This window comes from Odocoileus virginianus, unplaced genomic scaffold, assembly GCF_023699985.2.
Source record: "Odocoileus virginianus isolate 20LAN1187 ecotype Illinois unplaced genomic scaffold, Ovbor_1.2 Unplaced_Scaffold_2, whole genome shotgun sequence".
NCBI lineage: Eukaryota > Metazoa > Chordata > Mammalia > Artiodactyla > Cervidae > Odocoileus > Odocoileus virginianus.
This window is the reverse complement of record NW_027224264.1, coordinates 5,654,133-5,671,571: the sequence shown is the minus strand read 5'-3', so window position 1 is coordinate 5,671,571 and position 17,439 is coordinate 5,654,133. Positions and strand designations below refer to the sequence as shown.

The 17,439-nt window shown below is 40.3% G+C and overlaps 1 protein-coding gene across 9 annotated transcripts in view; it reads left to right on the top strand.

Annotated features, from left to right (window-relative positions):
- Window positions 1-358: 358 nt before the first annotated feature.
- The window catches only part of ZNF280C (zinc finger protein 280C), a 61,355-nt gene continuing 44,274 nt past the window's right edge, over window positions 359-17,439 (top strand). For 2 of the 9 annotated variants that reach the window (XR_011485925.1, XM_020889703.2), the window contains exons 1-4: window positions 359-506; window positions 8,659-8,704; window positions 8,821-8,874; window positions 16,288-16,428. Coding sequence is in view for 8 of the 9 variants with exons in the window: in XM_020889703.2 (XP_020745362.2) it covers window positions 8,844-8,874; window positions 16,288-16,428 (172 nt within the window). In the remaining variant the exon portion in view is untranslated. Of the gene's footprint in view, window positions 507-8,658; window positions 8,705-8,820; window positions 8,875-13,505; window positions 13,744-13,899; window positions 14,040-14,156; window positions 14,270-14,537; window positions 14,603-16,287; window positions 16,429-17,439 lie in introns of those variants that run through there. The other 7 variants (XM_020889706.2, XM_020889705.2, XM_020889704.2 and 4 more) reach the window with 7 other exon arrangements.

The following is a 17,439-nucleotide window of genomic DNA, read 5'->3' as shown; positions in this document are numbered from 1 at the left end:
TACAGTACTTTTCAAACTGGAGCGTCCAGCTCCTACACACTGGGAAGACCTAGAATTCACGTTTCCACCTGCTCAAATTTGATGCACAGCCCTGATTTCTGGTTTGCAACGCGGGTTGGACAGTGGGCTGACCGAGGTGATCTGCTTCAGCCCCAGACCCTCGCCCTGACCCACGGCTTGTAACCCACAGCCCACCACCCACAAGCAGCGGACCGCTGACTTCGAGAACGTGTAAAGCCTTGCACATGTCTGCGCCCGCCCTCCCTGGTCAATTAGAAAAGAAACCCGGATGTTTGGGGGGCGGGGGGAGAAGCTGGCGTCTACCCATGAGGCAGCGCGCTTAGTTATATACTTCTGCCCTCTTCTGAGGCACTCATTCCGCTCTGAGAGTCGCCGCGGGCCGTCGCTGTGGCTGCAGTCGCCGCCTAATGTTTTAGCGCTCCTCCCTTCCCTCCACCTCTTTCTCCTCCTCCGAGTCCCAGTCAGGCTGACCTGCCCCGCTCGCGGTAAGTGTCCCCCGCCTGCGCCGCGCGGAAGCAGGCAGGGGCTCTCCCGCGAGGCTGTGGCCACTTTGCTCCGAGGGCAGTTGAGGTGGCCCGGCTGTGAGGACTGGGTCGAGGGTCTGGATGCTGGCATAGGTCTCCAGGATGGCCCAGGGTGCGGGAGAGGGGACGGACTTGGCGCGGTGGCGGGTGGGCCACCATCTTGCGCCAGCCCGGCGGGGGAGGCATCTCAGAAAGGTAGTTGCTTGGCGGCAGCGTTTGGCCACCCTCAGGCGGACAGCGTTTGGCCACCCTCAGGTCGGAGCCGCGCGGGTTGCTGCTGCTCCCTCCTCACCCTCGGGGGCCTAAGTGTCGGTCTGTCCCAGACTGGTTTTGGCTTTTCTTTCTGGAGGCAACTCCCTTTGGTCTTTTGTACATATGATGCCGATGTTTGGCGAGACCCGCCCACCCTCTAGGCTCTTCAGTCTTGGGAATAGAGGGGAGAGAGGGTCCCGAACTTTCTGGCTCCTGGCCCCCTTGGGCCCTTCCTTTCTGTGCTGACTCCCCCACCCAGGTTACTGGTCATTCAGTGCTTACACCCTTGTTCTTGCCAAAGGAACCTCTCTCCTCCGTCGTAGAAATCGCGCTCCATTCCGTTATTGTCTAGAGAAGAGCCCTGAGGAGAAACGTGGAGTTAAGAGACACAATTTTTTAACTGTGATCGTTGCAGGTTTTACTTAATGAGACGGAAAAAATTATCTCATTCTGAGGTTTTATCTTTCTGTAGACACGGAGGGAGTTCCTCTTAACTTATCTCAAGTTTTAATGCTATTTTGAAAGGAGAGATCGGAGAAGAAAGTGTCAAGTGAACTAGCTGCTTCTACATCCAAGGAGTTCTCTTTGTTTGCAAGGATTTTTTAGGTTTTTTTTTTTAATCTGTGAGCTTAAATTTTGCTTTTATTATTTTCAGGTTTGAATAGTGATTTTTAATGTCTTTTAGTGCCATTAAACATAAAATTAAAACCGAGAAGTAGAGTTTTAACCACAAAATTCTCGTCTTGGCATTTGTGATGTGTCCTGCTTTGGGGGGTTACAGTGAAAATTCAAACTGTTTCCTTAAGCAGAAACTTTACTAAGCCTATGAAGACACCCATTTGCTTATAAAATTAAGGCTATGTGCCCTTGATGTGTTAACATGGGTACAAATCCCACTACAGTTTGTATCTTGCATTTATACATTTCATTGCTATCACCTCTTTTGAGGTTGGCTGTGGGGTGTTAATAGAACTGTTTTGAAGTTGAGGAAACAACCTCAAGGAGATTTTACCCTTAGTCCTGCGGTTAAGAGTGATAGAACTAATTCTTGAATCTAGGTCTAATGACTCCTTAGCCAATGCTCAGTCCACTATATTATGATCCACTTTTTGTGAGAGTGAAGTGGTTAAGGAGGAAAAGCAAGTAGACTCACCTAAAACATATAGGTAGCATTTTTCCATTTTCTTTTCCTTTATATTTAAAATATTTAAGACTTCATATCAAAACAACATTGTAAATAAGCTATACTTAAGTAAAAATTTTTACAAAAGAATTCATATCTTTTCAACTTTTTAGTATTAAAATAATATTATTTCCAAGTATGTTGAAAATTTGAAAAAAGTTCTATGTTGAAGGGGTCCAGATTTCAGCTTCTCTTCAACCCATTTTCATCAGTTCAGTTTTCTAGTCCAATCTAATTTTTTCAGCCTAGGGTTTTACTCCTTGGCAACAGCTCTTTTAGTGGAAAAAGTAAGGGGAATGGATATATATTTCTGTACCTCCTCTTCTCTTCAATTTGTTTTCTTTATTCAAGAGGACATTTAGAACCATACCGAAATATTTCTGTTGTTCTTATTATACAGGGAAAATACCTAAATGATTAGCAATTTTTGTAAATAGAAAATAGCCCATAGTTTTAGTGACAGATAAGATATTTATTGGATATTTATATTGAAAATGTTTTATTTCAAAAGTGTTTTTTTGAAGGTCAGAAGTATTTCACATATTCACTAAATATGTAACCCTGAACAATTTTCTTTTTGCTTCAGAGAAGGACTCAAAATATACATGATTTTCAGTCAGGTTGTTTTAAATAGTGACTTAAGAAGGACTTGGTTTTCTCCATGATTTGTATCAAAAGTGTATCTAGGCCTTTTTAATTCATTCCTTGCAAAGCAGTTTTCTTTTAAGAAGTGTTTTTAATAACCATATATCAAGAAAAGTAGCCATCCCTACATACCATCTGGGTCCAATGGACTACTTTTCTTTCATCTTTTGTATTTTAAGTCATTTTAGAAATAATTGCATAAGGATAAAAAATAGTGAAACCAGTTTTATTAGATAAGTATTAATAAGACATAGTGTACTCCTTTGTATGTTCTTTGAAAAACAAAAAATACATTTCAGAAATTGCTAAAAGTATCCAATTGTCTTTTTATTAGGACAGATCCTAAACATTTGCCAAAATGTAAATCAGTGTCATTCTTATTAGATTTTTGCTTTTGAAAATAGTTATTTTAATTAAAAGTACATGGGCATGTGATAGGCTTTTTATTACTTTAAATAAGTTAATATATATTTAATTTTTTCCTCAGTTTCAATTTCTAATATGGTAAGCATAAATAGATATAATCCACATAAACAAAAAGCTCATTGGAGTCATCAGCAAGATTTAAGAATGAAGAGTGGGCCTGAGATAAAAAGTTTGAGAACTACTAATCTGGTGTTCTTTATTTGTGACACTATTTTAACAGTTCTATACATGAACTAGAATTTTTGTTTCTTTTTAGTGCTTATATTCACCAACTTCTATGACTTTTAGTAAAGAAGGAAATGAGCAAAATAAGGCAAATTACTGTATAATAATTTTTCATGTACTTTATTTAATCTTCCAGTAGTGCTGCAAGGAAGGTATTACTGTTTTCATTTTACAGATAGAAAAACTAAGTTCAAAGAGACCAATTAAATATCCTATAGGTTTGGCAACCAGAAAGTGGTAGACTTCAAATTCCCTCTCAGTTGTTCTGCTCCTATGTCTAGTGTTCCCATAATTGTGCTCCATATCTTTACTTGATATTTTCCCTAGTGGTTTAGTTTTACTCCTATAAAATGTGAATTAACAATATATACTTCCTGAGGTTACTTTAGAAATTAGTGATTATAGAATATCTTATGAAACTTCATTTAAGTATTTGTTATATAATTTGGCTTTGAAAGGTCCACTATGCACTAGTCTTTTCTCCAAGTTGTATCTTTTACATGTGAATTGCAATAAAAGCATTTCCTTATAGATAAAATCTTTACTCTGAATATGATATAAAAATTGCTTTGCAGAAAGTATATTTTATTAGAATGGTGGTCCATCTCAAAAGCTAATGTTAAAATGTTTTAAAATACAGACAAGCTTTGCAAAATATTGTGCTAATGATTTTAAATCTTAATGTCAAGTAGTTGTTTTCTACATATAGATGAATTATGAAAGTCAATTGAGACAAAAGTTGAAAACTTAAATTAGGGAAGAAATAGTAAAATTATTAAAGATCTGCTCAAAACGTGCATAGACTCAAAATATACCTGTGTTCAGGCTTTCAAAAAATAATTTCCACAGTATAAAAACTTCTTAGACAAAGACAATATGATGAGTCTGTGTTTTTCTTCTAAATTATATATGATTTGTTCCCAAGACCTGGTTTGAGAGTTTGAATTGTTCTTAGGTGCCAGTGAAGTTGTCTAATAAAGCACGGTATGATACAGTGTTTCTTGGATTTGAGTGCAGTACCAATAAAGTCCTATTATAAGGAAAACATTTTCACAGACACCCTCTTACTTAAAACAGTTAAATATTCTTAGAATGCTTGTACAGTCATAAAATAATCAGGACTGCAAAATCAATACTATTCAAATCAACCTTACAGCACTAATACACTTTGATGAAACAAAGTCACTAACTACTTCAGTTGAGTTTTTCACACCCATAATTCATATCTATCTAGGTAGTAGCAAGAATTTTCTATTTAAACTTTTTCAGTACCTTCATTTCTCTGTATAAACTGTTATTTTTCCCTTTATTTAGTACAAATACATCATTTAGATATTGTTTCTCTCTGTTCTTTTATTAGGTACCAGCAGTAAAAGTAATAGTACTTGATGACAATGAAGTAGTAAATATAGACAAAAACATGAGTACTGATATAATAAAACAATTCAACTTCTGAGTGTTTACCCAGAGAACACAAAAACACTAACTCAAAAAGATATCTCCCTGGGAAGAGCCAAAGGGATCGGGTGGAGAGGGAGGTGGGAGGGGGGATCGGGATGGGGAATACATGTAAATCCATGACTAATTCATGTCAATGTATGACAAAAACCACTACAATATTGTAAAGTAATTAGCCTCCAACTAATAAAAATAAATGGAAAAAAAAAAGATATCTCCACCCCCATGTTCACTGCAGCATTATTATAATGTTATTATTGTAATAACCAAGACATGGAAAAATCTAAGTGTCCATCTTTCGTTGAATGGAGAAAATATGGAATATTATTCCACATTATTCCATGGAATATTATTCAGCTATTAAAATGAAGGAAATCCTGCCATTTGCAACAACATGAATGGACCTTTAGGGCATTATGCTAAGTCAAAGAAAGACAAATAACTTGTGATCTCCCTTGTGTGTGGAATCTTTACAACATACACACACTTCATAGATACAGAACACAGATTGGGGGAGGGGAGGACAAAATTGGGTGAAGGTGGTCAAAAGGTACAAACTTCTAATTACAGAATAAGTCCTGGGGATGTAATATAGTATGGTGTGACTATAATTAATAAGACTGTGCTGGGTATTTGAAAGTTGCTAAGAGAGCAGGGGGCTTCCCAGTGGTAAAAGAATCCACCTGCCAAGTCAGGAGATGCAGGTTCAATCAGTGGGTGGAGAAGATCCCTTGGAGTAGGAAGTGGCAACCCATTTCCTGTATTCTTGCCTGGAAAATTCTGTGGACAGAGGAGCCTGGTGGGCTACAGTCCATGGGGTTGAAAAGAATCAGACACAACTGAGCACACACGCCACTGCAAGAGAGTAGCCCTTAAAAGACCTCATCACACACACACACTCACAACAACTGTAGTGATAGATGTTAATTAGACTTACTCTGGTGATCATTTTGCAATATATACACGTGTCACATCAGAACTTGAATGTCTCCCTGTTCTACCTTCTTTTTCTCTACTCTGTAATCTTATGGCTTTGCTATTCTTTGTTTGTGTCTTTCTTAGGTAGTCTTTCTCCATGTAGTCTTTTTCCATCACCACCAGGCTTATATCCTATCAGCTTATTATATGCCTAACAGCTTTATTCAGCTATAATTCACATAATGTACAATTCACCCATTTGAAGTGTACAATTCAATGATTTTAGTACATTCACAGTGCTGTGCAATTATCACCACAATCAAATTTAAAACATTTTCATCACCTTGTGAAGAAACCTTATATCCATTAGGAGTCACTCATTTACTCCCCAGTCCTCCCAGCTGTAAGCAACCACTACTCTATTTTCTGTTTTTTATGAATTTGCCATTTCTGGAGATTTCATATGAATGAAATCATACAGTATGTAGTCTCACTAGCTTCTTTCAGTTAGTGTAATCTCAAGATTCATCCATCCATTTTGTAGTATGTACCAGTACTTCATTCTTTCTATGACCATATTATTCCCTTGTATAGGCATATCACATTTTGTTTCTCCATTAATCAAGCATTTGTATTGTTCACTTTTTTGCTATTATCAATAGTACTGCTATGAATGTTCATCTACATGTTTTTGTGTGGACAAACGTGTTCAATTCTCTCTTGCCGGAAGTGGAATTGCTGGGTTATGTGTTAACTTTTTGCCTTTTCATACTGTTTAGGGGGAAAAAGGAGAAGAGGGCAGCAGAGGATGAGATGGTTAGATAGCATCACTGACTCAGTGGACTATGAATTTGAGCAAACTCCGGGAGATAGTGAAGGACAGGGAAGCCTGGTGTGCTGCAGTCCATGGGGTCGCAAAGAGTTGGACATGACTTAGCTAAGGAAACAAGAACAAGTGTTAATTTGAAGTCCAAGTTTGTGACTGCCGAAGTGTTTTCCACAGTGTCTGCATCATTTTATATTCTTACCAGCAGTATATGAAGGTTCCAGTTTCTCCATATGCTGGCCAACACTTGTTATTAATCTATTCTTTTTAGTTCAAACCATCCTAGTGAGTGTGAAATGGCATCTTGATATTTTCAAGTATTTCATCTTGTAAAATGCACATAACAAACAATTTACTATTGTAATTCTTTTAATCCACAGATTTTTTAAATTTTTGTAGAATTAACTCTTAAAAGATAGCTGAATTTTAGAGGTATAAGAGCTGAAACAAGATATATATATACATATATATATATATATAAATTATAATTATTTATACATGCAGTCTCCAAAGCATGAATGGATTATGCTCCAAGAGGGCATAGTATCCCTACCTGAGTCAGTAGCTGAGGTGGAGAGTTCTCTTCTGCTTATTTTGGTGTCAACTCCGAGTTGCAGAACGTGGAGACCCTTTGGAGTTGCTATTATAGGAATGCTAAGATACTCCTTACATATTTTGCTAGATATTCCATTTCTCTAACAAATGACTTAATTTCTCATAGAATTCTTTGCCTTGCCACCAAAGCTCTGAAGTGATGATCTGAGAGTTTTTTGTGGTCATCATTTTGGGGAAGCTTAACTGCTTTATTGGGTAATGTAGCTTTAAAGTTATGATTCTAGTGGCAGCTGAGAGTGTTTATGAATGCACTGATTGAGGCTCCTCGGTGGCTTACTATTGGCCTCAAAAGCTATCTCTGTAGTCATAGGCAGTAGATATGACTTGTTTATATAGACTACGTGTACATGTAGTACTAATGTAGGCCTTTTGTACCAAACAATATTGTTTATGATCATTTAATAAAAGGGTTCTATATGAATTTCAAAGGCTGTACAGTGGTGACTCTAAAAAAATACTTTCCATTCTTCATAGCAGTAGGTCCTTAATGCTGAGCAAGAATTGTCATGAATCTATGTACTTGACATATGCATTAACCTTAACTCTAGTTTAGGGATAAGCAATAACTATTCAAATAATTCAGTTCAGAGGTTTCAATAGCCACACCTCAGAACTAGGGACATTTAAGTACAGAATTCACTAGAGAATTTTATAATGGTAATTCAGACATTTCTACCAGTAACTTCTTCTGGAGTTAAGTTTTTTTTTTTCCTTTGATCTAATGATTAAAGGAAATGATTTGGAATTGGAAGAAGCAAGAAAGCTTGCTTTTGCTAGTCTGAGGATAATCAGTTAGCTGTTTATCTAAATACTTCAGATTATTGATGTTTAAGTTTTAACTTTTTTAAATAGCTGAAGTTTTTTAAGCATACTTATCTTTATGTAAAAAAAATATGATATGTGCATGAGAATTCAGAACAGAAGTTATTGTTTTAAAAAAGCAATTTAAATGTTTTTTGAAAATGTTTAAATGTTTTATAAAGCCCAAAGAAACATAAACATTAGATCATAAACTTGTGAAAGTAAGTACTATGATTTATCTATCAATTTTTCCCCTAGAATTGAGCACATTACATTGAGTGCAGAAGGAAATGAGTAATTTTTTAATGAATTAATCTATGATAAAATGTGTCCAACTAATTTTCTGTTCCTTTCAGTCAACATTGGTAAGAGACCAAAAAAAAGCCTAAAAATTTCCTTTGAATGCATTTTAAAAATAATATTTCTGAAATGTGAAGAATAACAGTTAAAAATTAATGTTACTTAGCATTTCAAACTCAAATTTACTAAAACATGTATTACAGGGTCATTACTCATTTTTATAGGATGCCTTTCAAAAATTATTTGTAATTAAATAATTTATCAGATTTCTTCAAGTTATAAATGCTATTTATATTCAGGATTTTATTTAAAAATTTTTCATTCAGGAATGAACCAGTTATGGAAAGTGAGTAGTATGTATATCTCAAACTCAAAAGGTAAACTGTTTATAGAGAAGAATATTTAATGTGTGAGCATTTAATTTAACAAATCCACCCTAATAGTAAGTATCTTTACTTTTATAGGGCAGAAAACTAAGACCTAACTTGCTACCTTGTCTGGAGTCACATGGTGAGTTTCTGGAAATTGAAATTAGACCCAATGATTTTTGAAACCCAAATATCATGTTTCAATATATTTGGTGTTACTTAAAGTGACTCATGAAATTGATTGATGTCATGTGTTAGTGCTTAGGTGACTCTGCAACTTGATGGACGACAACACCTCTTTTCAACCAAAAAGTAAGTATTGCTGCTACAAGTGATACTAGTCTACTTGGTTCTTGTATTGATAACCTTGCTTCATAAGAAAATGTGCGAGAGACAGAGGTGGGCATATTGAAAAAAAACACAAAAAAACTCTTAAATTTATTGTAGTAATCTGTGTAGTTACTAAGTTGTGTCCGACTCTTTGCGACCCCACGGACTGTAGCCTTCCAGGCTCCTCTGTCCATGGGATTCTCCAGACAAGAATACTGGAGTGGGTTGCCATTTCTTCTTCCAGGATTGTAGTAATACTATATAAAAAAAGAACTACATACAATAAAAATGTCAGTAAAATAGAAATGAGGTGTTTCTTCCTCATCTCCAGAGTTAACTATATGTTTGGTATACATAATCACAAACTTTTTTCTATGTGTAGACAAAAATATAAATTATTACCAAATAAGATCATATTATAGATACTATTATGTGCCCTTAAAATTTTTTACTCAGCAGTCTATCTTGAATATAGTGATAGTGTCAGAACCCAGTTAATAAGAATATGAAAGACCTATGTATCTACATATTAAGACCATGGTATTAACACAGATATAATTTTTTTGTTATCAGTATACATGGGTCTCTCATTTTTTTTAATTTGGCATTCCCTGACTTTGCCTAGTTTCTTAGCCCTTATATTACCATATTACCTTATATTACCAATTACCAATTACCTTATATTGCCAGTTAAGTGCTTACTGCATATCCAATAGACTGCTGTGTATAGGAGGAAATGTAAAGGGAGAAGAAACTATGTTCTCTACTCTCAAAGGAGCTTACTTTGGAGTTAGACATGTACGGTGATATATGGCAGAAAAGAAACCAATATTGTAAAGCAATTATCCTTCAATTAAAAATAAATAAATTAAAAAAAAGAAACAGTGAGGGACTTCCCTGGTGGTCCAGTAGTTAGAGTCCACTTGCCAACAGGGGACACAGGTTCGATCCCTGGTCCAGGAAAATGGGGACAGCTAAGCTGGCTCGCCCAAGCTGTTGGGCCAAACATGGGCCCTCTAGAGCCCATGCTCTGCCACAAATGAAGCCACCACAAATGAGAAGCCCGCTCACCACAACTAGAGAAAGCCCATGTGTAACAATGAAGGCCCAGTGCAGCCAAATAAATAAAATCAATTAGATTAAAAAATAAATGAAAATAAATAAAATATAAATTTTAAATAGCATTATCTAATTTTAAAAAAAGGATATCATCATCTAAGTCAGAACCCTGGAGTGTTATTAGTTTGTTTTTATTTTTTCAAAGTTGTCACCCCATCCACAACCCACTCCATATATCTAGCTAAGAGTGAGAGAGCAAGCAATAAAGGAGGTGTGCATACTGGGCCTCTGTACTCCCTGTTTTTTTTCTCACAACATCCACTTTCAATAGTTTAGTTCTTAGAAGTAATTACTTCCATGTTTCTAAAATTTTAAAATACTGCTGTCTCTTGAATCATCAGTTTTTGCCATTATCTAATGATTTCCTTCAAGGAATAGCAGGATTTTAATTTTCTTACACTTAACCACCCCCTAAGCATCTCCCAATGTAGTTATTTCTCAATTTCTAGTTAAGTCATATTTGATGTTTTTATTGTGATGACCACATAACAAACATTGTTTTCTGATGTATCTAGCAAATTAAATAAATTTTTTGGTTTTTAAAATTCACTAAGTTTTACTAGAATCTATAGCCAAGTCCTCTCAAACCCTTCTGTCACCTCTTAACTTGATTTTCTACATGGTAAAATTTGTCAGATAATCTAACAGTTTGATTGTGTGTTTGTGTGCATGCACGCGTGCGCACACGCATGCACACATGCATGTGTTTGGTCTCCTAGAGACATTCCTCCTGGGAGTAATGTTCAATTCTATTCTGGCAGGATGCTCTCTAGACTTGAAAAAGCTATTGCCCTGGGACTTTCTTTTGTCTTTGTATTATGTTGGATGTTATGTTTTCTGCATTCCATTTTCTTTCTCCTTAAGTCTCATATTTTGATATGGTCTTCCTAAGAAAATAAGGGTGAATGGGAGGTAAATTTTGTGTGGTGTTGCTGGCCTTTATTCCTTTTTTTTGCTATCTAATGCATGTCCATTTATTTTATACTTACTAAAGAAATCACCCACCCTCTGCCCCATCCCCCCCAAAACAGTCTCTTTTTACACCTAAAAACTAAAACCAAATGAAGATAGACAAGTTAATTTCAGTACAGTTATTTTTCAATGAAGCTGTCATAATTAGAGTTTAAATTTCTTACAAGTGACCAATGTCCAAGTGCTGTGTTTAGTTGCTCAGTCATGTCTGACTCTTCACGACCCCATGGACTGTAGCCCACCAGGCTCCTCTGTCCATGAGGATTCTCCAGGCAAGAATACTGGAGTGGGTTGCCATGCCCTCCTCCAGGGGATCTTCCCAACCCAGGGATTGAACCCAGGTCTCCCACATTGCAGGCAGATTCTTTAGCATCTGAGCCACCAGGGAAGCCCAATGTCCGAGTGACTTATAAGGAAATCCTGATTATATAAGGAAATCCTGATTATTGACCGTATTACAAGTTAACAAATTCTAGTACAAAAATAGCCTGTGTGCTGGAATAGGCTTTCCTTTTACATAGGTCTCAGGTTTGTCTATATAATCCGCTAATGTCTTGGGTATTTTTCTTCACAAATGGCTGTTTCATCATAGGTGAAGCAGCCTGGCACCCCTGATGGTGTCTGGGCTGGGTCTGCCTGGGGCCGTGCTGGAGATAGCAGGCCTGGGCATGCATCACTGGTCTGGGGGCAGCAGGGCAGGGACCCAACCCCACTCCAAGCCCTGGAAAGAGGGAAGACTTGTGGGCAGAGCTGCCTAGGACAGAGGCTCTGTGCAGGACAGCTCACCTCCTGTGGCATCAGTGGCCAGTGCAGCCCTGCCCTCTGTGTGTGGGGGAAGTGGGGAGCAGGCTACTTGTCTGTAAGGAGGTTGAGCTCCTGGCACTCAGTGAACAGGTGCTGGAAGCTGAAGTTCTGTGGACTCCCACTGACTTCAGTGGAAGTGTGATCCAGCCCCAGTAAGTCCTTGCACTATTTCCGGGAGTTGGTAGTCAAACCCTTTGTTCACGAGGTAATGCGCCTGAGAGGAGGTACCGCGAAAGACGGGGTAGCATGAGAGAGGAGATACTGTGAGAGGACGTACCGTGCGAGAGGATGTACCGTGCGAGAAGACATACCGCATGCACGAGAGGACATACCGTGCGTGCGAGGACGTACTGTGCGAGAGCAGGTACCACGTGGACAGGAGGTACTATATGAGAGGACATACAGTGCATAGCGTAGCCAGTGGCGGAGCCGCAAAAGAGGGGTGTACTGCAAGAGAGGTGGGTACCGCAAGAGAGGACGTACCGAGCGAGAGTGGGTACCACGTGTAGAGGCAGTACTGGGTGAGAGGACATAACTGCGCCTAGGCCAGTGGTGCTATCGCAAGAGAGGGGGTACCGCGAGTGGGGGGAGAGGTACCGCGAGAGTGGAAGTACCACGAGAGTGGAAATACCGCGAGAGGGAACGCCACGTGCGAGAGCGCGAACGACGTGTAGAGGCGGTACCGTATGAGAGGACATACCGTGCATAGCGGAGCCAGGGGCAGTACCACAAAAGAGAGGTGTACTGCAAGAGAGGTGGGTACCGCAAGAGAGGACGTACCACGCAAGAGCGGGTACCGCGTGTAGAGGCAGTACTGGGTGAGAGGACATCCTGCGCATAGGCCAGTGGTGCTATAGCAAGAGAGTGGGTGCCTCGAGGTGGGGGAGGGGTACCGCGAGAGTGAAAGTACCGCGAGAGTGGAAGTACCGCGAGAGGGAACGCCACGTGCGAGAGCGCGAACGACGTGTAGAGGCGGTACTGTATGAGAGGACATACCGTGCATAGCGGAGCCAGGGGCGGTACCACAAAAGAGAGGTGTACTGCAAGAGAGGTGGGTACCGCAAGAGAGGACGTACCACGCAAGAGCGGGTACCGCGTGTAGAGGCAGTACTGGGTGAGAGGACATCCTGCGCATAGGCCAGTGGTGCTATAGCAAGAGAGTGGGTGCCTCGAGGTGGGGGAGGGGTACCGCGAGAGTGAAAGTACCGCGAGAGTGGAAGTACCGCGAGAGGGAACGCCACGTGCGAGAGCGCGAACGACGTGTAGAGGCGGTACTGTATGAGAGGACATACCGTGCATAGCGGAGCCAGGGGCGGTACCACAAAAGAGAGGTGTACTGCAAGAGAGGTGGGTACCGCAAGAGAGGACGTACCACGCAAGAGCGGGTACCGCGTGTAGAGGCAGTACTGGGTGAGAGGACATCCTGCGCATAGGCCAGTGGTGCTATAGCAAGAGAGTGGGTGCCTCGAGGTGGGGGAGGGGTACCGCGAGAGTGAAAGTACCGCGAGAGTGGAAGTACCGCGAGAGGGAACGCCACGTGCGAGAGCGCGAACGACGTGTAGAGGCGGTACTGTATGAGAGGACATACCGTGCATAGCGGAGCCAGGGGCGGTACCACAAAAGAGAGGTGTACTGCAAGAGAGGTGGGTACCGCAAGAGAGGACGTACCACGCAAGAGCGGGTAGCGCATGTAGAGGCAGTACTGGGTGAGAGGACATCCTGCGCATAGGCCAGTGGTGCTATAGCAAGAGAGTGGGTGCCTCGAGGTGGGGGAGGGGTACCGCGAGAGTGAAAGTACCGCGAGAGTGGAAGTACCGCGAGAGTGGAAATACCGCGAGAGGGAACGCCACGTGCGAGAGCACGAACGACGTGTAGAGGCGGTACCGTATGAGAGGACATACCGTGCATAGCGGAGCCAGGGGCGGTACCACAAAAGAGAGGTGTACTGCAAGAGAGGTGGGTACCGCAAGAGAGGACGTACCACGCAAGAGCGGGTACCGCGTGTAGAGGCAGTACTGGGTGAGAGGACATCCTGCACATAGGCCAGTGGTGCTATAGCAAGAGAGTGGGTGCCTCGAGGTGGGGGAGGGGTACCGCGAGAGTGAAAGTACCGCGAGAGTGGAAATACCGCGAGAGGGAACGCCACGTGCGAGAGCGCGAACGACGTGTAGAGGCGTTACCGTGTGAGAGGACATACCGTGCATAGCGGAGCCAGGGGCGGTACCACAAAAGAGGGGTGTATTGCAAGAGAGGTGGGTACCACAAGAGAGGCCAGTGGTGCTATAGCAAGAGAGTGGGTGCCTCGAGGTGGGGGGAGGGGTACCGCGAGAGTAGAAATACCGCGAGAGAGAACGTCCCGTGCGAGAGCGGAACGTCGTGTAGAGGCGTTACCGTGTGAGAGGACATATTGTGCGTAGCGGAGCCAGTGGCGGTACTCAAGGCTGGAGCGGAGGATTAGCGCTGCTGCGACCTGACTGTCCAGGTAAACTAGGGTGGTTTGTTGTAGCCCCGTGTAAGGCACGGAGAAGAGCTAGGCCGCCTGATTCCCCAGCAGGTGGAGGCACGGCCCTGACCTGTGGCCTGTGGCTAACGGGCACATCATGGCCTGTGGCTAACGGGCACATCATGGCGTCCTGGGCCGGTAGGCAGCTCCTGAAGTCTGCGCACTGGCCCAGTGAGTCCTATTTTTCAGAGACCAGGTTCCACACAGACAGTGATGGGCTGAAGTAGTTGACCTTGCTGTCCAACAGGTTCATCACGGGAATCTCGTGCTGCGTCAGCAAGACCTGAGACACCAATATGTCGCTTCCTGCCGGTACGGAGTGGAGCAACTCCTCGTTGCTAATCTTTATTCTTTCTTTTTTTAAAATTCTTGATGAAAGTATATAATTTTATGCTTGACAAAAATTGTCTGGGTATAGAATGCTAAATTGAAAAAATTATTTTCACTTAAGATTTTAAAAATCATTTTTCTAACTTTCTTCTCTCAGATCTTAGGATATTCTGTTTATCTCCAGTATTTTGAAATTTCATGATTTGTCCATCTACTGTAGGTTTTTTCTTGATTATTGTGGTAGGTGCTAGTGGGTCCTTTTATCTGGAGAATTTATGTCCTTTAGAACTGGGAATTTTTTCTTGTATTTTTCCTTTTATTTTATTTCCTGTCCTTTTTCTTTCTTTTTTTTTCCTGGGACTTCTTTTAGGTGAGTTGTAGTTTTGAAACTGATTTATCACAAATTTTTCTTCTCTATATAGGTATATTTTTAGGTATAGGTGTAGGTATTTATATCTATTTATAGGTATAGGTATATTTTTTTGTCATTTAGTTCCCCTTATGGGCTATTTGGGGCTTCCCGGGTGGCTCAGCAGTGAAGAATCCACCTACACTGTGGGAGCCGCTGGAGAGATACCCTGGAGGAGGGCAAGGCAACCCCCTCCAGTATTCTTGGCGGGAGCATCCCTGGGACAGAGGAACCTGGCAGGCTACTGTCCATAGGGTCACAAAGAGTCGGACATGACTGAAGCAATTTAGCACTGCACCATGAGTGTGTGCGCCAATGGCATGGGATATTTACTCAATTTTGGCACTTTATTTTTCTTCCCATGGCATGGGATATTTACTCAATTTTGGCAATTTATTTTTCTTCACTGAATTTTGGCTCTTTTGTTTTTAATCTTTTAGCTCTGAATGTTAATTTTTATAGCATTCCTGTCTTACATCTTTAAAATGCTGATTATAATCTCTAATATTTTTTTGTCTTCAGTACTACCTGTGTTTTAATGTCCTTTGACCTGTTTTATTGCTTTGGTCTTTCACATTGGAGATTTTAATCATATTTCTGGTGCTTATTCGGTGTCTGTCCAATATTTAATAATGAGACATTTAAGGTGCTTCCTGGTAGGTCTTTGTGATTGGTCAGCACTTACAGACAGGTGGTACCCACAGTATGTTCTTTACTTAGTTTCTTCAAGTGAGAAATGCTGCATTGGGATGGAATAAGCTTCACTTAATTATCCTATTTTTGTTCTAGCACTTCATCCCTGTGTTGCCCTGTGCCTAGTATCCCTGAATCTGGTTCAGTTTTCCTAGTATCTCTCTCACCTGTTGCTACTTATTCTCAGTTTATCTCCCTTTTGTTATTATAATACAGAAGTATCTGGGGTTTTTTTCAGATAAGAGTTAGGTACACTTTTTGTGAATATAATTATATTCTAGCGATAAAATTAAAAACTCACTTTGATTGGATTTGATTGTTCCTAAAATTTATTAGCCACTAAATAACTACTGTCACCCATTATCTTCCTAGTTAGCTTAATTTTACTAGTTTAGATCTTAGAGATTGGGTTCTGAGTTTCATATTTTTGTTACCGTTTCTGACTTTAAAATTTCAGTTCAATTATTGCTATTAGACTTAGTAAAGTACATCTTAAATATCATACTATGGATTACAAGAAAATATTTAGAAAAATAAAATTTGATTCTCTCTTTTTGAAAATTAGATAAATCCAAAATGTCAGAGCTCTTTATGGAATGTGAAGAAGAAGAGTTGGAACCATGGCAGAAGAAAGTAGAAACTAAGGAGGAAGATGATGATGAGCTGATCTTTGTTGGAGCGATACCAGGTTCAAAATCTGCTTCAAGTAAGCATTTACTTTCAGTGAAGCAAAGTTTTAACAGATGTTGTTCCTAGTGGAAAATGTGGGACTGTCTTATATGTCCTTGTTATACTATAAGGTGCTGGACGTGAGGGGAGAATATAGCGGTCAGTAAGAATTTGTGAGAATCAAAAGGAGAATGTGGTTAGGAACTTGAATAAGGAGGTGTGAGAGGTAAAAATATATGAGAGAAAAGGAAAATGTTAACTGAGTTACCTAGACGTTAAGATTGCCTAACAGCATTGTAGACCTTTTGAGATTAGAAATCATAATTTTATTGGAGCCAAGTCATCTATTTACCTGTTATCTGTTAATTTTTCTTTTTCTCCCCTAAGCCCAAATGTACCTAGAAAAGGAAGTGTTGGAATGCTTTAAAACATCAGACTACTAAATAAGTTTGTGTTAGTCTCTGATGGAGTTTCTGACACCCATTCAATTGCCTCATTAGTGTCTTTCTGATTTATGTCTACAAAATAAAAAGGCTCTGGTTTGTATATCAACATGAGCAGTAGCTTCTGGCCACACCCATCTTTCAGCAAGTCCTGATTATATTCATGAAGAATATACAGTGACTTGATTTTCAGCCAGTATACTAGGATGATGCAGGCAGTCAGCACACTTAATCCTCATGGCTTTCTGGGAGAATGTCAGATACCTTTGTGGATTTCTATTAATTAGATTTGACATTGTTATAATGTAAAAATGAAGATATTAATGACACTTGTTAAATGTCCAATCAGTTCCCTGGTGGCTCAGAAAGTAAAGAATCTGCCTGCAATGCAGGAAACGTGGGTTTGATCCTTGGGTTGGGAAGATAGATCCCCTGGAGAAGGGAATGGCAATCCACTACTCCAGTATTCCTGTCCAGAGAATTCCATGGAAAGAGGAGCCTGGTGGGATACAGTCTATGAGTGAGTGAGTGAAGTTGCTCAGTCGTGTCCGACTCTTTGCGACCCCATGGACTGTAGCCTACCAGGTTCCTCCATCCATGGGATT